Source organism: Apium graveolens, chromosome 8, assembly GCF_009905375.1.
Source record: "Apium graveolens cultivar Ventura chromosome 8, ASM990537v1, whole genome shotgun sequence".
Lineage (NCBI taxonomy): Eukaryota > Viridiplantae > Streptophyta > Magnoliopsida > Apiales > Apiaceae > Apium > Apium graveolens.
In genome coordinates this window covers 9,967,224-9,990,327 of record NC_133654.1, presented here as the reverse complement: position 1 = coordinate 9,990,327, position 23,104 = coordinate 9,967,224, and the positions used below count along the sequence as shown (strand labels likewise).

At 36.9% G+C, this 23,104-nt stretch overlaps 1 protein-coding gene across 1 annotated transcript; it reads right to left on the bottom strand.

The window, feature by feature from the left end:
* Positions 1-1,364: 1,364 nt before the first annotated feature.
* Positions 1,365-2,090, bottom strand: LOC141679263 (receptor-like protein 9DC3). The gene has a single exon (XM_074485767.1). The coding sequence runs from the start codon at positions 2,088-2,090 to the stop codon at positions 1,365-1,367; it is 726 nt and encodes a 241-aa protein (XP_074341868.1).
* Between the last annotated feature and the right edge of the window lie 21,014 nt (positions 2,091-23,104).

The following is a 23,104-nucleotide window of genomic DNA, read 5'->3' as shown; positions in this document are numbered from 1 at the left end:
TCTTTTGTCAATAGCAGTTGATCACTCCTTTTCTCATTTTTCCCTTTCAGCCGCTCCTCGTGCGCTTTGAGAGATCCAACTGCCTCTTCTACAGACATTTTCTCAAGATCTCCAAATTGCTCTATCGTGGACGCAATTTGTAAGAACTTCGATGGGACTACACGAAGTAATTTTTTCACAACGTAAGATTCACTCACCTCTTCTCCCAAAGCACGAATATTTGACACGAGCCCATTCATCTTCATGTAGAAATCATCAAACGGATCACTGTCATTCATACTCATAGCTTCGAACTCCGCTTTCAAGGTTTGGATCCGAGCTTTTTTTACTCGATCTGCACCTTGACACAAGGTCTTGATTGCAACCCAGGCTTCCTTTGTCATCCTTTTGTCAGCCAAAGACAACAATACATCCTCAGGCACCCCTTGATAAATCATAGCAAGTGCCACATTGTCAATCTTGTCCTCAAATTTGATCTTGGGATCACTAGATTCAATAGTTTCCCACACCCCATATGTTTGCATAAACACCCTCATTTTCATGGACCAAGCAGTATAGTTCTCCCTTGTCAACGTTGGATAACTCAAACCAACAGACCCTCCCTTGAGTTTATTACCATCCATTGTAGCTGTCTTTAATACACCAGATCGAGTATTGGCTCCCAAGCTCTAATACCACTTTGTAGAGCCCATAAACGTTTTACTCAAATGTATATTGTAAATCTGCGGAATAATCAACACACATACAGATGAGCCAAAGCTCGGTTTTTGTATTTATTGAATAAACGCTTGCTTACAATGTGAAACCACTCAATAATCATTTGAGTATAGAAAGGAACTAAATAGCTAGACATACAGCAGTGATTGAGACAAATCAGGAACTCTCCTATTTTAACTCCACTCCTGTATCAACTCCTAAATCAACGCTAACAACCACGACCTAAACTTGTTGCCTCAAATAAATCAGTGACAGCAATTTATTTGCATATATAGTAAATAAGCAGTAAATAAATAAAACAAGTTTAGATTATATTCTAACAGATAGATATGTTAACAAAATGTTTGGAGCCAACACCCTGAACAATACTACAATACAATGCTTTAGATCGTCCTTAACGTTTTGTTTTTAGCTGAAGAAAGTTTTTAATCATATAACATACATCTCTTCTTGATGTATGAATAAAGTAAAAAACAGACAACTCTTTCAAGAATTAATGGGACTAGTTCGTTGCAGGGGAAAAATAAGATTAAGTTGAAGAATAATTAAAAGTTGTTTCTTATTAAACCGGTATCTTTGGATCCCTCAGTATGACCTGGTTAAGCTCATTTCAAAACCAACCAGTGATCAGATGTCTAGAAAAAAGGTCAGATTTTGCTCTTCTTGCATCTCCTGATCAACTTTTGCTGAGCTCTTTCAACAAATATCACAAACTTTATAGGCTTTAGAGTTGTGAGAACAATGTATCCAGTGGACAATCCGCCTACCAATCCATATCCATAAACCATCAGCATCATTTTCCATTCAAACCAATTGTCTTCGTCTCCGTCCTCATCATTATCATCAACTTCTAAGGCCAAGTAACCTATGAATGTTTCATTACTAAAAGTATCAAATTGCCTTCCTTGTGGAATTGCACCAGACAGATGGTTTTCCGAGAGGTTCAAGGTCGAAAGAAAGGTCAGACTAGTCAATTTCCGAGGAATAATCCCTGTCAATTGGTTTGAAGAGAAATCTAAAGATTCAAGAAGACTCATGTTTCCCAGCAAGGATGGCATATGGCCTGTAAGGCTGTTATGGGATAAGTTAAGTAGCCGGAGTGATATAAGTTCTCCAATGACCTCTGGAATTTCTCCTGTAAAATTATTGCTCGATAAATCTATACTTGTGTAAATAAAGAGAATTCTCTTCACTTCAACCTCCAGGCCTTTGACAGATAGCAAAACAGAAGGTTCATATTGATAATGATAGTAATTAGAAAGTTGATGTGTTATCTGGACATCAAGTTGATTATTGAACGTCACCATAACTTTGAAATTGTCAAAATAATTGTTTGGCAAATTGCCACTAAATTGATTGTGAGATAGATCCATTATTCGCAACATGTTAACTCACCATAAAGTCTATTTGTTCTCAAGACAACGATTTGAAGATTTGGAAGACCATCTAGCCACGGAGGAAATGTGTCATTTTTATTGTTGTTTCCGAGGTCAAGAATGTTTAAATATTGACAGTTGGCCAAGGCTCGGGGTATTATCCTTCAAAGCAATTGTTATTCATGTTTAAATCTGCCAGTTGGCAACTCTTTGGAAAGGTTGCTGGTATTGTCCCTTGAAATTTGTTAGGTATGAATACAACACAGAGGGGGGTGAATGTGTTTTGGCTTAAATGTTTGATTTTTGATCGACTTTGGCTTTAGCAGTTGGTTGTTGTCAATGATTTAGTAGAATAGATGTTAAACATAAATAACTATGCAGATATGTAAAACAAAGATCTTCAAAAATCACTTAATTTTATATTAAAAATCAAGCAGTGTTTTGCTACAAAATCTCTAAGTTCTTGTTTTTGAACTTAGCTTCTTTCTTCAGAGAGAATACTCGATTTTCTATCTTGATTGTTACTTTTTAACTAGAGGACCAGTGTTAACTTTATAACTCAGTTAACTGCTGGTTTACACAGTGGATAATAAACATGCTATTAGCTTTTCTAAACTGTCACTTGTCATATCTATTTATAGAAAAGCAAATCTTCCATTTGTGGCTTAGCATATATTTAGCATCCCGTGTTTACTTTAATCTCCTCTGTCAGTTAATCTTTGCCATTGATCTTGCACATCTCTCAAGCTGCTTTTTGTAGACTTGTCAATCCAGCTATGTGAATTGTTTGTTGATTTACAACCTTGGATATTAAACTGTTCTGCAATTCTGTACTTAGAGAAATTTCTTCACTTCGAGATTTCCAATTAAGCTGTAGAGAACTCGACATCTCGATAGGCATGTTGGCTTGTCGATATCTCTGAAACTTCGTTGTTGACTTGACTTATCGACAACTTTGAGTTCTCTAGTGAATTTTGGTTTATCGATAACTCAGAGTTCTCTAATGGACTTTGGCTTATCGATAACTCAGAGTTCTCTAATGAATGTATACTTGTCGATATCTCTGAGTTCTCGAATGAGTATCTGACTTATCGATATCTCCAATAGAATTTCCTGAGTTCTCGATAGGCAATTTCTGAGTTCTCGATAGGCAATTCCTGAGTTCTCGATAGGTCTTTTTGAGTTCTCTAATGAGTTCTCTATAACACTAATTCTGTGACTTGTAGAGATCTTGACTTAGAATGTTTTTCACCAAACAGAATTATTCAACTCCAAGCTTCTTCATAATTTTTCTGAGGCATGACCTTCTTGATCTTCTTCCAGATAGAATTCTTAGGCTTGACACTGTTTAGGGAAAAATGCTCCAGTCTGCTCCATTTACATTTTACAGACATTAAGTGTTACAAGTATGAATTACAGATTAAGGTTACAATACAACTAATCTTAGGGTTGACCCCAAGCTTAACTGATTACTAATGACTTTGTCAGCATCAGTAATCTTTGACATCATCATGTTAATGACATTGATAGCTTCAGTAATCTTTGACATCGGATCATTGAAGATTAATGACATTGTTAGCTCCAGTAATCTTTGACATCAGATCATTGAAGGTTAATGACATTGTTAGCTTCAGTAATCTTTGACATCATCTATTATATATTACAATCTCCCCCAACTTGTTCATTATGAAATTATGCACAAGTTCTGATTGATGATGTCAAAACTTTATCTAAATGCAGAAACCAAAACCAATCTTCCCATCAGGTCTTCTTTTGTTGAGTTACATTTAGATTTATTCAACATCCATTAGCTGTTTTGGCATTTAGATATATTCTCCCCCTTTTTAACATTATCTCCAGGAAGAAAGATCCAGCTAAATGCACATTGTTCAAGCTGCTGTCATTGTCCATTTGGAGCACTGTCTGTAGCTTCAAGCTTCATTGGGATTCAAGGTGATGAGTTTATAAAAAAAATTCACTTAGTCTCAAGGTGATAAAAGTCCTAAGCTCTCTGTTCTTTTGAATAAATAGTCTCACCAATTCTCACTGCACTAGTCTCATGACTTTTGAGAGTCAGAGTTCCCTCACAAGGATTACTAAATTCATACTTTCATCTACCTCTCCTTTTGCCAGGAAGGATCTTGCCTCTCTTATTCTTTATTTTTCACTCAATCTTTTCTCTTATCCTCACATGAAAGGCTCAAATGTTGTTTGACCTACAGAAATAAGAGGTGGCTGAGAAGAGGTAATATGTGATCATATGATTAGAGGAAGACCATATAGGGCTAATCATACTCATTTCACCAGAAAAATGAGTGCATAAGCATCTATGACTGGGGTCACAGTTTGACTCACAGATTGCTCTGTGGTTGTGACAGTTTGTTGTTCACCACATGTAGTGGGAACCTCCGATGGAATTGGAGAGGATTTGATTGGGTTACTGTCATGTACACCAGCCTCAAACCTTTGTGCACCTTGCAGAGCACGGTCACATAAATGTGATAAGATTACCCTTCTTATGACATTGTCATGGGCAATTGTTCTTCTAGCTTTGACAGTTAAGACAACTTCTGCTAGAGTTATGAGGGGAGTTGTTCCTTATTGAGGAACCTCCAATTGAATTGGAAAGGATTTAGATAGCTCCCCCTTAGGAGTACTACCCTCAAACCTTTCAATCTATGAAGACTGTTTGTGCACATGAAGGTGCAAGAGAAACACTCATGAAATATTCAGTCAACTGATAAACTTTCATGTTTGGTGGATTCTTTTCTCAAACAACAGAACAATCTGAAGATCACCATAAAATTGATGTCCTTTTGTAAAACAGGTGGCTTTTGAGAGTCACCTGAGTGGGATTGTGTTTGTGATGATGTGCCTGGGTAAACCACAGTTTGGTTTTGAAGTGTTTTAGCTGCAGTTTTAGCACTAATACCTGTGAATTGATTATTTGAATTCCATGTTGATGTCTTGTGTTAGACCTATAATGCATTGAACAAATGTATCTTTTTGGAGTTTCATTAGACAAATACATTGCAAGATATTTTAGTTGCAAGCATTATTGCAGAGAAGACAAAATTTAATATAGATATAAGCACATAGTAATTATTACACAAACAAAAGATTTCAAGACAAGAATCAGAACTTTTATTAAAAAAAACATAGTACATTAAGACATAGATCTAACATGTAAATCCTAATCCTAACTACTCTAATTCAGACTCCTTCTTCTCGGCCTCCAACCTCCTTGCCCTGCGCTGGTAAGCTCTAGACATGGAGTGTGCAAGAGAGATGATCCTCTCCTGCAACTCCAAAGCAGCAAGGCGTTGCTGCTCAGCTACCCTGGCTCGTCTCTCCTGCTCGAAAGAGGCTTCCATCTCAAAGAAAAGAATGTTGATTTGATCATTCCACGAGAGTTCGTAAAAGACCTCAAGTGGAATATCAAAGGGGCTGTAAACAATCCCCTTTAGACAGACACGAAGTCCGATAGGATCAAAATACACTAGATCATCATCCAAATGATGGACCGGTTGATAAGCTCCATTAACAAGTCTGTAGAAGACTGGGGCATCCATTTGAATAAGAGAGAGAGAGAGATGAACAGGAGGTGAGTTTGAAATTTGATGTTTATTGAGAGGAGGAGAGTGATAAATGATAAAGAGTGAAGCGTTTTAATTTATAGAGGGAGTAAAGATAGAAACCAAGAGACTCTTGAGTTGCCCGGATAATAAGAGTAATAATCACATAAGTCTACTAGACAGCTAGAAATGACTAGTGACTATTCCCCATGCAAGTACTCAAGAATATTAGTTTATTTTAAAGAGTAACTATTCCCCATGCAAATAAGCACGTACTTCCTACACAAAAAGTAACTCACCCTATCAGCAAACAATCAGATAAATTTATCACTATCAGCATACTCAAAACAACACAAATAATGTACTAGTCTACTAACATTGGGCTAACATATTTCCACGTAAGCAAGAAATCATATAAGCATGTAAATGTGTCAATAAGTTGGAGAAATTTAGAGACAAAGTATGTCAAAAGTATTTTTATGAACATAATTTATGAATTAAATTTGTTCAGTTTTTCATACTTTTTGTTTCTTTTGATCTGTTATTTATTAAGTTCATATACTGAAGATATGAAGTAATAAATATTCAGTTTACTTAGAATTTTGAGAAATTCCAAGTTAAGATTAATCGAGAAGTCTGGGTATTTATAGAAAAAGTAAAATACTTCTCGAGAAGTCAAATAAACGTTTGATATTAAACTTATTGAGAAGTAATTTTGAATATGAAAAAGGTACGTTCGAGAAGTCAAATGACTTATCGAGAACTCTGATAAATGCCCAGTTTGTCCAAAAATGGACTAAAATATTTCTAATTTATTTGAATTGAATCAAATTGAAATCAGAATAAATTTTCCAAAAGTATTTATCTAAAATAATTCATTGAATTAAATTATTTTAGTACTGAGTTATTGATAAGTCTCAAAATATCCTTGTCGAGAACTCTGTGAATTAACACTACTAGAGAACTCTACATGGTCTTATCGATAAGTCATAATAGAGCTTATCGAGAAGTCATTCGAGAAGCTGTAAATAGACTTATCGAGGACTCACTCGAGAACTCTAAAATGACTTGTCGATAAGTCATTTTGACTTATCGAGAACTCAGTTCTCTATACCTTTGAGTATTGTAATTCTGCCTTGTGTTAATTTTACACATTTAAGATGTAAATTAACAACTAAGCAGTTTACTTAGAATTTTGAATTATTCTAAGTTAATTTTTGAATTTTTAAGAAAAATAAATATACAGAGATTCTGAAATATTTATAATTCATATTTCAGTTAATTTCCAATTAAATCAAACTAGGTTGATTTATTAGAAATTAATCTGCTACAACACATTAGCTGAGTTCCTGTCTTAGGATGAAGAATTGAGCATTCCAATTTCACTCACAAGTCTAGTGAAGGTTGCTTCATCCAAAGGTTTAGTAAAAATGTCAGCTAATTGTTTCTCTGTTGGAACAAAAATGAGCTCAATTATAATGTTTGGAGTTTCATCTTTAGAGTACATGAACTCAACCCAAGTGTATCTTGAGAAATCATCAACCATGACAAGGGCATATTTGTTCCTTAAAATGGACAAGACATTTACTGGCCCAAACAAGTCCATGTGAATAAGTTGTAGAGGTGCACTTATAGAATTCACAGATTTTGACTTGTGACTTGATCTTTTCATTTTTCCTTTCTAACAAGCCTCACAAACTTCCAGTTGAGCAAATTCCAGACTAGGCATGTCTCTCACAAGCTCCTTCTTGACTAAGGTGTTGATTGCTTTGAAATTCAAGTGAGATAGCTTCTTATGCCACAATTTGCTTTGCTCTTCTGATGCCTTGGTGTAGAAACAACACACTCCATCCTTATTTGTCGAGTCTAAGTCTGCAACAAACAAGCTTCCCTTTCTTACTCCTTTAAGAGCAATTTCACCAGTATTTTTGCTAATAAAAGCACAATCTTCTTTGTTAAAAACAACTTGAAAACCTATGTCTGCAAATTGACTAACACTTAGAAGATTTACTTCTAATTCAGCAACTAGTGCTACATCTTCAATGACAACATTTCCAGGATTAATCTCGCCATATCCCATTGTGAATCCTTTGTTGTTGTCTCCAAAGGTCACTAAAGGGCCAGCCATCTCCTCAAATTGTGATAGCAGGGCCTTATCACCTGGCATATGCCTGGAACATCCACTATCAATGATCCATATGACCTTCTTTCCTTTGCCCTGCACACAATGAGGATTAAGTGTGTTTAGCTACCCAAGCTGTGTTGGGCACTTTCTTCTTGTTAACTGATTTTGCAGAAATAGAATGAGAATTTTTAGATAAAATGGAATTCATAGACTGTTGAGCATTTTCCCTTTTAGATATAGAACCAACTTTTGATTCTATGAGATCAATTCTCAATTTGTGGCAACTCTTCATCACTTTCATGTTGCAGGGAATGCAGTCAAACTTGTCACATAATGAATAGGGATCATTGGCCTTAGCTTCATTGTACTTGCAGACTCCTTCAGGTGGATTGCTAACAATCTTTTTACAAAGATGAGTTAGGTGATTCATTGATCCATAATTCTCACACCTCTTTCTAGGAGCATCTGCAACATAAGCAAAATTATTGCTTTTGTTTATCCCAATCTTTCCATTTCTATTCTTCTTTTTCTTTTTGACCTGTTCAGCTTTAATCTCCTTCTTAGGCTCTTTAGTTTCTTGATTGGATTTTGGTGTTTCAACAGAGATGGAAGTCTAAGTTAACTCATCATTTTTCTTTTCCTTGTCCTCATCAGCTATCTCCTGTTTGATGATCAACTCTTCTTCACTGAAGTTCACTTCACATGCCTTGAACAAAGGTGATTCAACTTTCTTCAAAATAATTGGAACATCCTCAGTTTCAGTTGATTTTCCTTTGTCACTGACAGACTTCTTTTTGTTGTTCAAACCCTCATAATCAAGACCAATGACAATGTTTACACATGGCTTGTTCTTTTCATGATATTGGCCAATCAAATCAGAAGCATTTTTGAAGGATTTCAGCTTCACTTCATTCTTCTCCAGCCTTTCTCTCAATACTGCTTCAATTTCACTTGTACACTTTAATTTGTTCTTTAAGTATGCATTTTCTTGCTTAGCAGTATCAAGCTCAACCAGCAACAATTCAGTCTCTTGTTTTTCACTCTCAAGTTTTTTATTGATCTTTTTCAATCTGCTAACTTCCTCATTTGCAGCAACCATGCTTGTATGAATGTGGAACATTTCTGTTCTCATCTTTTCAACCGTTTCCTTATATTGACTCACATTTAAATCAATTGTGGTAAGAGTTGGTACTTGTGATTTAGATGATGAAGAGTCTCCTTGCTCCAAGGCCATGAGTGCATAGTTTCCAACTTCTTCATCTTCATCATTATCTGAATCATCCCAGCTTTTACCCTCAGCAATATAAGCTTTCCCTTGTTGCTTCTTTAGAAGAGCATCATACTTTGCTTCCAATTCAAGATAGGCTTTGTCTTTATTTGCCTTCTTGGGTTTCCTACATTCTGTAGCAAAATGGCCCAACTCATCACAATTAAAGCACCTTATTTTTTATCTATCAATAGATCCAGTTTTGTAGCCATTTTTGCTATCAAGAGTGTACTTCCCTTTTCCTTTCTAGCTGCTGTCTTTGTTGAAGAACTGTCCTTTGCTCTTGAAGAATCTTGGTTTCTTCACTCTAATGTTAGAGAATTTTCTAGCCAAGTAAGCCATTGATTTGTCTAGCTCATCAAACTCATCAAGAGTGTAGAATTCATCTTCTTTATCCAATTCCAGTATGACTTGCTCTTTAGTGTCATTGACTCTTTTCTCACTTGTAGAAACTTCTGGAGTTTGGGATCTTTGCTCATCATTAGAGGTCTGGCCATCATTCACAATTAGTGCACTTTAGCCGTCCAGTACATATTCTTGACCAGCCCTTAATGATTTCTTTTGAATCATTTCAAGTTCATAAGTTTTCATAACCCCATAGAGCACTTCCAGTGTGATTCTACTCAAATCCCTTCCTTCTCTGATTGCAGAGATCTTTTGTTCCAAATGATCAGGGAGAGTAAGCAAGAACTTCAAATTCACTTCTTCGACATCATAAAATTTATCATGAAGCTGCAAGTCATTTATCAGCTTATTAAACCTTTCAAACACATCAGTAATACCCTCTTTTGGTTTAGCCATAAAACCCTCATACTGAAAAATCAATATCCTTCTTTGATTTGATCTTACCTCCTCAGTTCCTTCACAGAGTATCTCAATCTTTTCCCAGATCTGTTTAGCAGTGTCACAGCTGACAATGTTATTATAGATTACATTGTCAAGTGACTCAATTAGTATCAGTTGCAAAGCACCGTCTAGGGAAACTTTCTCTCTTTCAGGGTAGGTATACTCAGAGGGATCCTTGGGAGCATAATGAGCTGGAATAACCATGTCTCCATCTGTGGTTTCCTCAACTCTAACCACAGGAGTGAAGGGCCCGTTCTTGAGGATACCAATGTAAAGATGATTGGTCATTCTTATAAATAGCAACATTTTCTTTTTCCATAAAGTGTAGTTGGTCTTATCAAAGGGAGGAATCTTGATACTATTGATTTCTGTGTATTCATTTTTCCAAGATCTAATCTGTTTACTTTCAGATTTTGCTGTGATACCACTTGTTAGGTATGAATACAACACAGAGGGGGGTGAATGTGTTTTGGCTTAAATGTTTGATTTTTGATCGACTTTGGCTTTAGCAGTTGGTTGTTGTCAATGATTTAGTAGAATAGATGTTAAACATAAATAACTATGCAGATATGTAAAACAAAGATCTTCAAAACTCACTTAATTTTATATTAAAAATCAAGCAGTGTTTTGCTACAAAATCTCTAAGTTCTTGTTTTAGAATTTAGCTTCTTTCTTGAGAGAGAATACTCGATTTTCTATCTTGATTGTTACTTTTTAACTAGAGGACCAGTGTTAACTTTATAACTCAGTTAACTGCTGGTTTACACAGTGGATAATAAACATGCTATTAGCTTTTCTAAACTGTCACTTGTCATATCTATTTATAGAAAAGCAAATCTTCCATTTGTGGCTTAGCATATCTTTAGCATCCCGTGTTTACTTTAATCTCCTCTGTCAGTTAATCTTTGCCATTGATCTTGCACATCTCTCAAGCTGCTTTTTGTAGACTTGTCAATTCAGCTATGTGAATTGTTTGTTGATTTGCAACCTTGGATATTAAATTGTTCTGTAATTCTGTACTTAGAGAAATTTCTTCACTTCGAGATCTCCAATTAAGCTGTAGAGAACTCGACATCTCGATAGGAATGTTGGTTTGTCGATATCTCTGAAACTTCGTTGTTGACTTGACTTATCGACAACTCTGAGTTCTCTAGTGAATTTTGGTTTATCGATAACTCAGAGTTCTCTAATGGACTTTGGCTTATCGATAACTCAGAGTTCTCTAATGAATGTATACTTGTCGATATCTCTGAGTTCTCGAATGGGTATCTGACTTATCGATATCTCCAATAGAATTTCCTGAGTTCTCGATAGGCAATTCCTGAGTTCTCGATGGGCAATTCCTGAGTTCTCGATAGGTCTTTCTGAGTTCTCGAATGAGTTCTCTATAACACTAATTCTGTGACTTGTAGAGATCTTGACTTAGAATGTTTTTCACTAAACAGAATTATTCAACTCCAAGCTTCTTCATAATTCTTCTGAGGCATGACCTTCTTGATCTTAAGATTAGTTGTATCAGTTAACAAGTCAAAATTTTGACTTAAGGTTACAATACAACTAATCTTAGGGTTGACCCCAAGCTTAACTGATTACTAATGACTTTGTCAGCATCAGTAATCTTTGACATCATCATGTTAATGACATTGATAGCTTCAGTAATCTTTGACATCAGATCATTAAAGATTAATGACATTGTTAGCTCCAGTAATCTTTGACATCAGATCATTGAAGGTTAATGACATTGTTAGCTTCAGTAATCTTTGACATCATTTATTATATATTACAAAATTTATTCTGATGAAGATCAATAATAAATCGGGTTTTCTAATGTGTGCCACTTAAACTGTTATTTGACAAATCAAGAATGAGAAGGGATGTGGCTTTGCAAAGTGTTGTAGGAATTTCTCCTGTAATACATAAAATAGCTTGGATAAATTTATCAAAACCAAATTCCAGGCAAACAAGTGAAAGTGCATCTCACAAAAAAAGCACCGCAATTTCTAGAATTTCATAATGAAATTAAGGTAAAGATTCAGAAAGATGAGTATTAGACAAAATAATTTACTAGTGAAATTATTTCCATCCATTCGAATCTGACTCAGCAATAGTCACCCTCATAGCGCTTACATCTTCCATTCGAGTGCGCCACCAAAACTTCGTATCCTCCACTAGAAATATACTTGTGATGGTGACTTGTTCCTCAACACTTATATACGAGCAGTATTGAAATATTTCTCCATATCTCATAGAAAATTCTCCAACTCATTGGCGCTACGACTCCCACTAAATGCATTTGGTTCTGAAACTTTTGGTTTAGAATGGCCATCAACACCACCCAAGGAAGTTCCAGCCACAACCTTCTTCAAGAAAGCAATTTCCTCCCTCTTACTTTGCAACTAATCGCTCATGCTTTCCGATGACGCCGTTGTTGTTGCAAATAGACAATAAATTTGCCATAATTTGTAGTCATATGACCAACAACCATCTTCTTGAATTCATTCAATTCTTATCTAAGAATTTGAATCTGATTCACCAAACATATCTCATCACTTGACAATGGAACGCCAACAAATTCATCCAGCCTTGCCAATCTCTCACTTGTGGAATTCTCGTTAACCATCGTGCTACTGAATTTCCACACTTATAAACACAGCTCTGATACCAGTTGTCACAGGCCTCTTCCTTTTTCTTCGAATCGCCCGCTCGGCCTGCTCTATAAACAATTAACATATTCTAAACGAATCAAGACTTATGCCTTCACGATTGAATAAGAAAGGAAATTGTGATTATTTAAATTACATTATAATTCACACCTCACTATGCACACTCCCTTCTTCTTTTTTTATCGTAGGGAACTCGCACTCGCTATCTTCTGGTGCGCACTGGAACAAGTAACTAAAAGAATAATTATCCCCTCTTTAACCAACTGAGCCAACCCTTGCGGGCGCACACTCCCTTCTTGATGAATTTATATTACATTTCATGCATCTTCTCCGTCTACATCTCCCACTGATATTCTCTGTCACTGGAAAGCAACTCTAAGAATATTAGACACTACCATCTCTCTCAACATTTCAAAAATTTAAAAGCAAATGCATATGCAAGACAAAAATCAATCATTGTACAGTGTCATTTTTGAGGTTGTTGTCTGGAAATACCACTATTCAGAAGTAGAGCCCAAAAAACACGTCGAGGACCTCGTGTTATTAAATACAACGCATGCCAAATCACACCTCACAATGTACATCCCCTCCCTCCTTTTACAAAGCAAAATGTGTTTCATGATTCTCCTCCTCCTCCTAATATTCTTGGTAGCAGGAAAAAGAATTCTGGAAAACCAGACACTCCTCTCTTTAAAAGCATCGGTAACATCAGACCCGCATTCTTTGCTCTCTACATGGAACCTCTCCAGTACTAACTAGAACCACTGCACTTGGTCTGGCATTACCTGTGACTCTCATCGCCACGTTATTTCCCTTGACATTTCATCGTTTGACCTCAAAGCCACAGGTACTTTATCTCCTGATTTATCTCATCTCCAGTACCTACAAAATCTCATAATCGATGTTAATGATTTTTCTGGCTCAGTCCCTCACTCAATAAAGTCAATTGCAACTCTACGATCACTTAATCTCTCTAACAATATGTTCAACGGAACTTTACCGAGTTCAAACAATATGAAAACACCGAAAATACTTGATTTGTACAATAACAACTTCACTGGCCCTCTTCCAGTAGATATTGTTAATTTAACGAAACTTGTTTGTTAGACGCAGCTAATTGTGCATTGTCCTTCCATAAGTTGACAGGACCACTTCCACCGGGGTTTTCAGGACCGATTCCTGACTCACTTGGTCAATGCACATCCTTGAGTCGGATTCGGATGAGGGAGAATTATTTCAATGGCTCAATTCCAGAGGGGCTTATGAGTTTGCCACAACTTACGCAGCTGGAGCTTAATGACAATTTTCTCCCTGGTAATCTTTCCAAACACTACTAATGACTTCGTGTCTATTAAACTTATAAATTTTTATTTTTGCAGCAAGCCTTTTATTGGATACTAATTGGCTTCTATTAGTTTATATCTTACTTCCATTTTAAAATTCTAGCCTTTTCCAGACATGCACTTTCATATATATAAACTTTAAGTACTTCACTGCCAGAAGATGGTTCTTAATAATTTATCTAAGCTATTTTATATTTTACAGGAGAAATTTCTAGACCAATTTGTCAATCAAAAGCCCTTAAGATTCTTGATTTGTCAAATAACAGTTTAAGTGGTGCACTTCCACACTGTTTGGGAGACCTTAGCATTAATCTCATTAGAATAAATCTTCATATGAATCAACTTCAAGGGACAATACCAGACTTGGCCAACTGTAAGAAGTTAACGGTTCTTCATCTTGGAAACAATAAAATAAGTGACACATTTCCGTTGTGGCTAGACCGTCTTCCAGATCTACAAATCCTTGTCTTTCAATCAAATAGACTTAAAGGTAATGTAAGTGTTAACAAGCCGGAACAACTTAAGGTTGTCGGAGTGTAGAGCTATGATATTGGGAGGGGTCTAAGTTTGAGTCCTTCCACCCCCAATTGTTCAAATTAATTTCTTTGTTTGTCAGTGGTTGATCGACGGTGTCTATTTGTCAGATGGTGCGAGTTTGGGGGGTGCTGAACATTGTATACGATCCAATTGAGATATACTTCTAACACATTTTTTTGAGAGAACTATTTGCTTAACAAAAGAGAGAATGTAACAGAGTAAGGTAAAGGAATGTAACATTTGTTTCCCTAACATATGCACTTTCACTTTATTACCAGGAACTTGGATTTTACAAATTAATCCAAGATATTTTATCTTTTGCAGGAGAAATCCCTGAAATACTTTGAAAAATGACATCTCTTCAGATTCTTGATTTATCAGGTAACAGTTTAAGTGTGCACTTCCACACTGCTTGAGAGATCTTTGATTTTGGAAGATTGTGTCAATCATTATACAAGTTGTTATGTACTAGTTGTCTGTAGCATAGTAGTGGTCCCAAAATGGCTAGTGGTGAATAGCAGTTCCCTTAATACTCCTCGTCAAGCTGGTTGTGAGGCACAATAACAACCAGCTTGTGCACATGTGCTTGATGAAGAGAAACAGGCAGTATCTTTGTTAGAATGTCAGCAACCTGAGAGCTAGAGGAGACCTTTATAGGAATAATGTGTCCAGCCCTGATTTCATCTCGAACGTAATGACAATCTACATCAACGTGCTTAGTTTTTTCATGTAGCACGGGGTTGCAGCTATAGCTAAAGCTGCTTGATTATCACAGTGAAGTATTGCAGCAGGAATGTGTCCAAACCCAAGGTCTTTCAGTAATGCAGTAAGCCAAGTAATCTCACATGTTGTATGGGTCATTGTCCGATATTCTGCTTCAGCAGAGCTTCTGGACACCACTGTCTATTTCTTGGCCTTCCAAGAGATTGGCGAATTTCCAAAAAAGATGCAATAGCCAGTTGTTGAGCATCTGGTATTGGGGAAGCTAGCCCAGTCGCTATCACAATATGCATAGAGTTGAGCAGCACTATTTGTGGCCAACAAAATTCCTTGTGATAGAGTTCCAACAAGGTACCTGAGAAGTCTCTTGACTGCTTGTTGATGAACACTAGTAGTGTTTGCATGAATTGACTTAACAGTTGAACTGAGAATGCAATGTCCGACCTAGTAATGGTGAGGTAAATCAGTTTACCCACCAATCTCTGGTATACATTAGCATCAGGTAAGAGATCGCCTTTGTCAGGAGTGAGCTTGATGTTTGCTTCAAGAGGTAGCTTTAGAGGCTTTGATGACATCAGGCCATATTCTTGAATTAGATCTTTGGTATATTTTTGCTGAGAGAGAAAGAAGCCAGCAGTTGTTCTGTCCACTTCAAGTCCTTAAAAATATCTCAAGGGGCCCAAGTCTTTCATGTGGAAAGTTTGAGACAACATGTCTTTAAGATTGTAAATCTCAGAACTATCACTGCCACATATAAGAAGATCATCTACATATATTACCACAGCAGTGAGACTAGAATTAGTTCTTTTAAGAAATAAACTATAGTCAGACTTTGACTGAGAGAAACCAAGTTTAAACAAGGTAGTAGAGAGTTTGAAGAACCATTGTCGTGGGGCCTGTTAAAGGCCATACAGAGCTTTTAGCAGGAGAAGTACAAGCTCGGATTCTGTCTTGGAATAATGAGTGTTAACTGTAATTCTATCTCCAACATGAGAATATCCTTGAGGTAGTTTCATATATACTGTTTCATGAAGGTCACCATGCAAGAAGGCATTGGTGACATCCATTTGTACAGTCTCCCAATCAGCAACAGCAGTTATTGCCAATAGAGTTCTCACTGTGATCATTTTGGCCACAGGAGCAAACGTTTCAGAGAAATCTTCACCATAAGTCTGATTGCACCCAAGGATAACCAACCTAGCCTTTTTCTGTCAATGGAACCATCTGCCCTGTATTTTGTTTTAAATAACCATTTGCATCCAATGGCATTTTTATCAGGTGGAAGAGTGGTAATTTTCCAGGTTTGGTTCTTTTCAAGTGCTTTAAGCTCAAGGGTCATGGCACTGACTCAGTCAGGATCAGTTACAGCATCTTTAAAGAACAAGGGATCCTTGTGTAAAGACAAATTTGAGAGAAAGAAATTAAAGTTTTCTTGTGTAGTGGTGAAAGCAAGGTTAGATATATGTGTGGCCTCAAATTTGATGGAGCTGGTGGCATTGTGGGTCCGATATGATTCCATCCATATAGGCTGGTTATGTTGTCTGGTTGATCTTCTTAAGGTGGGTTCTGGAGTGTTGACTTGGTATAAAGGTTCAGTGGTTGTATTGTTGTCTGTTCCTGTGATAGGAGTGGTGGTAGGAGGAGTTATTAGAGGTGCACAGTCAGTGTCTGTTGGGTCATACATGTCATTTGTGTCTACAGGGTGTATAGTTGTGGTAGGAATAGGCAAAGGTGTCATAAACTATTATAAAGAGTCTGTTTGATAAGGAAAGATTGACTCTTGAAAGGTCACATCTTTTGACACAAAGTGAGTTTTAGTCACAAGATTGTACAGTTTATAACCTTTTTTAGAGGAGGGGTAGCCTAAAAATACACAGGGTACACCTCTAGCAGCAAATTTATCTGAAGTAAATTCTGGATTACTAGAAAATGCTAGGCATCCAAATACTCTAAGATACTCATAATCAGGAGATTTCCCAAATAAAACATGATAGGGAGAAGTGTTGTCTAAAATAGATGAGGGCAATCTATTTATAATATGAATAGCACACATAATGCAATCACCCCAAAAAGATATAGGCAAATTAGCATGAAATCTTAAAGCTCTAGAGACTTCAAGTATGTACATGTGCTTTCTATCCACTCTTGCATTTTGATGAGGCCTATGAGAGCAGGAGGTTTGATGCATTATTCCCTTTTTCTGAAAATACAAAGCACATTTGGAGTCCAGAAAATTCCATAGCATTGTCAGATCTGATGACTTTCACTGAAGTATCAAACTGTTTTTCAGTGTATTGACAGAAGGCTTCAATAACAGAGAAAGCTTCTGATTTCTGACCAAGCAGGGAGACCCATGTATGCCTACTTTTATCATCCACAATTGTCATGAAGTATTTCATGCTTCCCTTGGTGCACACCTTATAAGGTCCCCATAAGTCTATATGCACTAAGTCAAATATTTTGTGAGCATGAGAATCACTTAGGGTGAATGGGAGTTTAGTGAATTTGGCTCCAGTGAGTAATCTGTGTTGTAGCTCCAGTGGGAAGATTGATATGATTGGTGGAAGAGGTGACAACAACTGGTGATACCAAGTTTGATAGATGTGCAGTCATGTGATTAGATGCTCCACTGCCTATGATCCATGTATTGTTGCCACAAATGACAGCATTGCATCTCATCATGCCAGAAAAAGGGCTTTCTAACTCACCATTGTTCTCAGTGAAGGTATTTGATTGAGTAAGTTGCATTAATTGAGCAAGCTGACTCAACTGTTGGGGAGAGAAACCATCTGCACGTGAATATGAAGTTTGAGCTGCATTAGCAGTTCTAAAAGATTGTTGCATGTTGATGCTTGACCACTTTCCTCGAAAAAGTCCCATATTTCCGGTATTACTTCTAGGTATTGGCTTCTGCAGTGGTGTAGCTCCAGTTCCCTTATATTGTAAGTGCCATTTTGGATGTCCAACAACAGACCAACATATATCATCTGTATGTCATTTGCCTCCACAGACTGTGCAATTGTAGATTTTTGGTGGCTGCCCTTTACTATACATTGTCAGCATTTCATGGTCTGTGTCTTTGTTTGCAGTCAAGAGATCTCGTTGGGTTTCCTCTTGATGAAGCATAGCAGTAGCATTCTCCACACTAGGTAGTGGTGTGGTAATCAAAATCTGACTCCTTTGAGGAGAATATACATCACTAAGACCATTTAAAAATTGAAATAACTTGGACTCCTCCTTTTGAACCTCAATTTCACTTAGTAATTTTACAAGTTCTGGAGTAGGTGCAGTTATGGTCGGTAGCACATTCATAGCATCAAGCTCTTCCCAGACCGTTTTGAGAGATGTATAATAATCAGTAATAGACATGTTGTTTTGTTTGATTTCATATACACTGTTAGGTCCCAATTTGTTTGTAGAAGGGGGGGGGGTTGAATGCAAACAATACCGTTTAGTCGAATAAAATGCGGAATAAAATTGTGAAACAAAATTCAAGTTAAATAAAACTTTTATTAAACTTGAAAGGTGTTACAACTACGGTATCGGTTACAAGGGATTAATCTCAAATCAATTATTACAAATCTAGAATAAATTCGACATGAACTTTTTCTATTTTTGTAATTAAAAGATCAAATGCTAAATGCGATTTGAGATTAAGTTCTAGGGATTTTAATCCGCTAGATTGATACACAAGAACAAGATAAGTATTTCTAGTTGATTGGATTTAACTTTACAATCTAGAAATTGATCTTGAAATTGCAGATGAGATGAAATATTTTTTTGCTCCTTTTTCTTTTGTTCTTGAGTTTGTGTTCTGCCTTTTTTTGATTGATTGTGAAATAACAGACTTCTACTCCTTTTTATCAAACAGCCGAATGTAAACATGTACTGGCATGACAATCTCTTTGGCCAGCAAGACTTTCGGTATGACAAAATTTACAACTAGCAAGACAATTAAAATGAGCTAGCAAGACTTTCGGTATGACTATTGATTGTCATACCGATTATCATATTAGTTCAAATAAATTGTCTTGCTGAATTAATAACAGATTTTAATCTAAACAGAAATTCTAATAAGACAATTAAATGTATTGGCATGACTTTCGGTATGACTATCAATTGTCATACCGATTGTCATACTAGTTCAAATGAATTGTCTTGCTGAATTTAAGCAGATTTTAAACCAATTAAAATCTTGTAAATCCTTAATATTAATTCTAAATTAATTAATCAATTTAATTCAATTAATCAATAAATTAATCTTTGCAGATATAATTTATTTTCTTAATTAAATTATATGACTTAATTAATTAATAGAGAATTAATACTAACCCTGAGCAGCATCCATTCTTCTGACAATCTTCTCAAAGTCACTGAGACTTATGAATCAATTCCGCCACTTCAATGCTGACACTCGATGTACTGTCTGGTTCATGAGTGACTAACTTCCGTGACGTTTCTTCATGTCTTGACTTTGATATTCTGATTGAATCCTTGTAATAAATGATACCCTGACGAGATCTCTGTCACTTGATTAAATCCACGATCTTGATTTATATCACTGAGGCATGATCAAATTCTTGAACTTCTTCCAGTGAATCTTCAAGTCTGCAGATGAACAATGTTTCTTTATTCTTTGACAGATGTTACTTTGTGAGATCTCTCTGATGATAGATCCACTATTTACTTATTACATTCTTATTTGAGTTGAGTTAAATACTCGAATAAACGAGTAGGCTATGACATATGCCTTTCAATCTCCCCCTATTTGCTTGTTAGACAATAACAACAAATACCTAGAGGATAACTCAACTAACAAATAAGAAAAAGATATAAACAGTAATGTAAAGTAAATAGCAGAAAAGTTCTGGATTATATTTAACATTTTCCAGATTCCAAATGAAATTTACAAGTGAATACAAGATAGATGTTCCTCTAGCCTGAACATATAACTACATTAGACTATCTTGATTCATAAAGCTCTAATCATATTACATTGAGTTTTGAGCTAATTGACTTCAGTTGTCTTCTCTTCTGACTTCACCTTCTTCTAAATCTTGAAGCAATTCCTTGTCAAAGACACGATCCTTTTCTGAAGTGAAGCTTGCTGGTCTGACTGGTTGAACTCCAACTGACTTCAGCTTATTCTTGAGTTGATTGTACCTTTTAACATTCTTTTCACAATAAGCTTGAATCAAGTCAGCAGCTTGAGTCTTCAACATGGATGAATATCCAGCAGTTCTCAAATGATGTTCCATCCAGACCAGATGCTTAGCTGAGTAGTCTTTAAGAGATTGTACATCTAGCTAACAGATTTGAAGACAATCAGACTTAAAGAATCTCACCTGATGAGGATTGTTGACCACTTGAGGACTAGCCCTGCTGGCAAACTCTTTAAGCCTTTCTCGAAGAACTTCATTCAATTCTGAGCTTCTTTTGACTTTGTTTAAAAGAACCCAAATCTCTGACAAAGAACGATTCTCAAATAGATGAAGTGACACCTTGAATGATCCTTCACTCTGACAATATACAAAAATGCTCATCTCATTTAGGGATCTATCAAAAGCAGCTGTGATCCTTGAGACTTCATTCTTGATAGCATTCATGTACATGTCATTGTTAGGATTTGAGATTTCCAGCTTGTCAAGAAGATGTAAGAACTGCCTATCATTGTTAGTGCTCAGCTGAGGCATATCAAGTACTCTCCTAGCTTCATCCCATTTTTCACCAATCTTTAGTCTGACATCTCTTCTCCTTTCTTGAGCCTTAATGTCATGAAGACGTTGCTTTTGAAGAGTTTCTGTTCTTTGAATGTCTTTTCTCATGTCAATGATCTGAGAGACCTTCTTGAGTTCAGCTTCTTTTCTTTTCATCTCTGACTGCTCCTTCTGAAATTCTTTCTCAAACATAGGATCCACTTGAGCTTCTTCTTCCCATTCTCCAAAATCACTTTCCTCTTCAGCTTCAAATAACCCATCTTTATCTTCCTGAACTGGTTCAGTGGGAATGTCAAAAATATCAAAGTCATCTTGTTCTCCACTGTAGTAGACATCATTAGCCTTTCCTTTGTTTCCAGCAGAGGTATCTTTTTCTTTCCCTTTGGTACTACTCCCTTTCTTCTCCCCCTTAGTTGAGGGATCCTCTTCTGATCTTCCTTTGGAACCTCCATCACCTCCAGAGCCTGATCCTCCACCAGACGGTCCTTCAAAATAAGCTCTTTGTTCTTCATTAGGGCAATGAGAATTCTTGATCATGTAATATAGGAGCTTCATCCCTTCATTGAGATGTTCCATGCCCGTCTCTATCTTTAGAAATCTTGAGGAGTCCAGTGAATAATTCATCTCAACGAGGTCTTCAAGAGAAGTCATTCTTGTATGTAGAGAGCAGAAGTTGGATATGTCATCAGCTGATAAAGTTGGAGTGTCCTGAATAGAATTGAGCTTTGGTATTACAGTGGTCTTTAGATCTGAGATGTCATTCCTTATGATTGCAAGCTGATTGTTGACAGAGGTGGAAGAAGAAGACCGTTCAACCACTTGTGCTTTGAATGCTTGAGCTTCAGCTTGGCTTTTAGCAAGTTCTTCTTTTAGGGCAGCAATCTGAGCTAACAGGTTTACAGTATCAGTGTCTGTGTGTGCTCTCACCTGAATTTCACTCGTGTTTGGTTCACTCACCTCACGTGCATGTGTTTCTCTCAATATAATTGCTCGTGAGGAGTCTTCCTGTTGCTGTTCTTCTGTACCTGCATTAAAAATCACCCTAGCCTCTTCAAGAGAGGTCAGTGGTGGTGCAATGGGAATTCGCGAGTCCCGATCCTCAGTCAAACCTATCATTTCATGTGAAATAGATGTCTGAATTGCTTCAGGGATAGATTGACCGAGTTGCCCTCCACTTTCTCCAGATAAATCTGCGAGTGGAGAATCCCATAAGGGAGCCAGAGGTGTTTGATCTGGGAGGGGAGAAAATGACTCTATTAAGGGTGGCTGAGAGTCAGATTTTCCCTCTGAAGCATGTGACTGCTCTTCTGCCGTAACTATGGCAGGCACTGTAACCGACTCTATGTGCACTCCTCGCTGTGTGTCCTGAGTATGAGCTGGGGAAGTGTATGGTTCCATTGTGAGTAATGGAATTGTGCTTGACTCAGTACAAGATGCCATGGCCATATGGCGAATTTCAATAGATGCATCCTGTTGAGAGAATGCCTCTAGTAACTGTTCATTGGCCATTTCAAAGTCCATGTCCTGTTGGGAGGACAAGGATGGGCTTTCAGATGCCTCAGAATATGTTCTTCTTTTCTTAGGAGGAGGCAGAGCTGAGGGTTCACTCATATTTAACAATGTACTACTTCCTAGTAATCTTCTGGGTAACATTTTAGACAGTGGGGGAGAGGTTGAGATAGAATGTGACTCTGTGTTTGGCTCTATGACTTGGGATTGAAGCTGTGGTTCTACAACTTCATGGTCAGCCCTATCAACCACTGGGGGTCTTTCAACAGAAGTAGGAAGAGAGTGAGAGTGAGGAATTACTACCTGTAATGGAAGAGCCTGGGTGGCTTGAACCACTGGAGGTTGAGGTTGCTGTTCATGGCCGGGAAGATTGAAAATAGGTAAAGGAATATAAGTGGCCATGAAAGCAGATACAAGTACTGGAACTTGCATGAATTTGAAGGTTGTGTCTTGGCGAGTGTAAATCTTTTTGCTAACTGGAGGGGGTTCGGTTACTGCAGAGTTAGCAAAAAGGGCTTTGTGTTCAGGTGTGAGAAGATGATCTGCTATAATCATGAGAAAACGAGCATAGTAACATGATACCCTACGATTTGTAGAATGATCACGTAAAGCAGAAGTTAGACGTCTCAAGAGAATGGGAAAAAGTAGTTTGCCAAAATTGATCCTTTGATTGAAAACAACCACAAGACCAATATACTGCAGAGTGGAA

Coding starts and splice junctions, on each gene's coding strand:
- LOC141679263 (XM_074485767.1), bottom strand. CDS start 2,090: ATGGATCTATCTCACAATCAATTTAGTGGCAATTTGCCAAACAATTAT.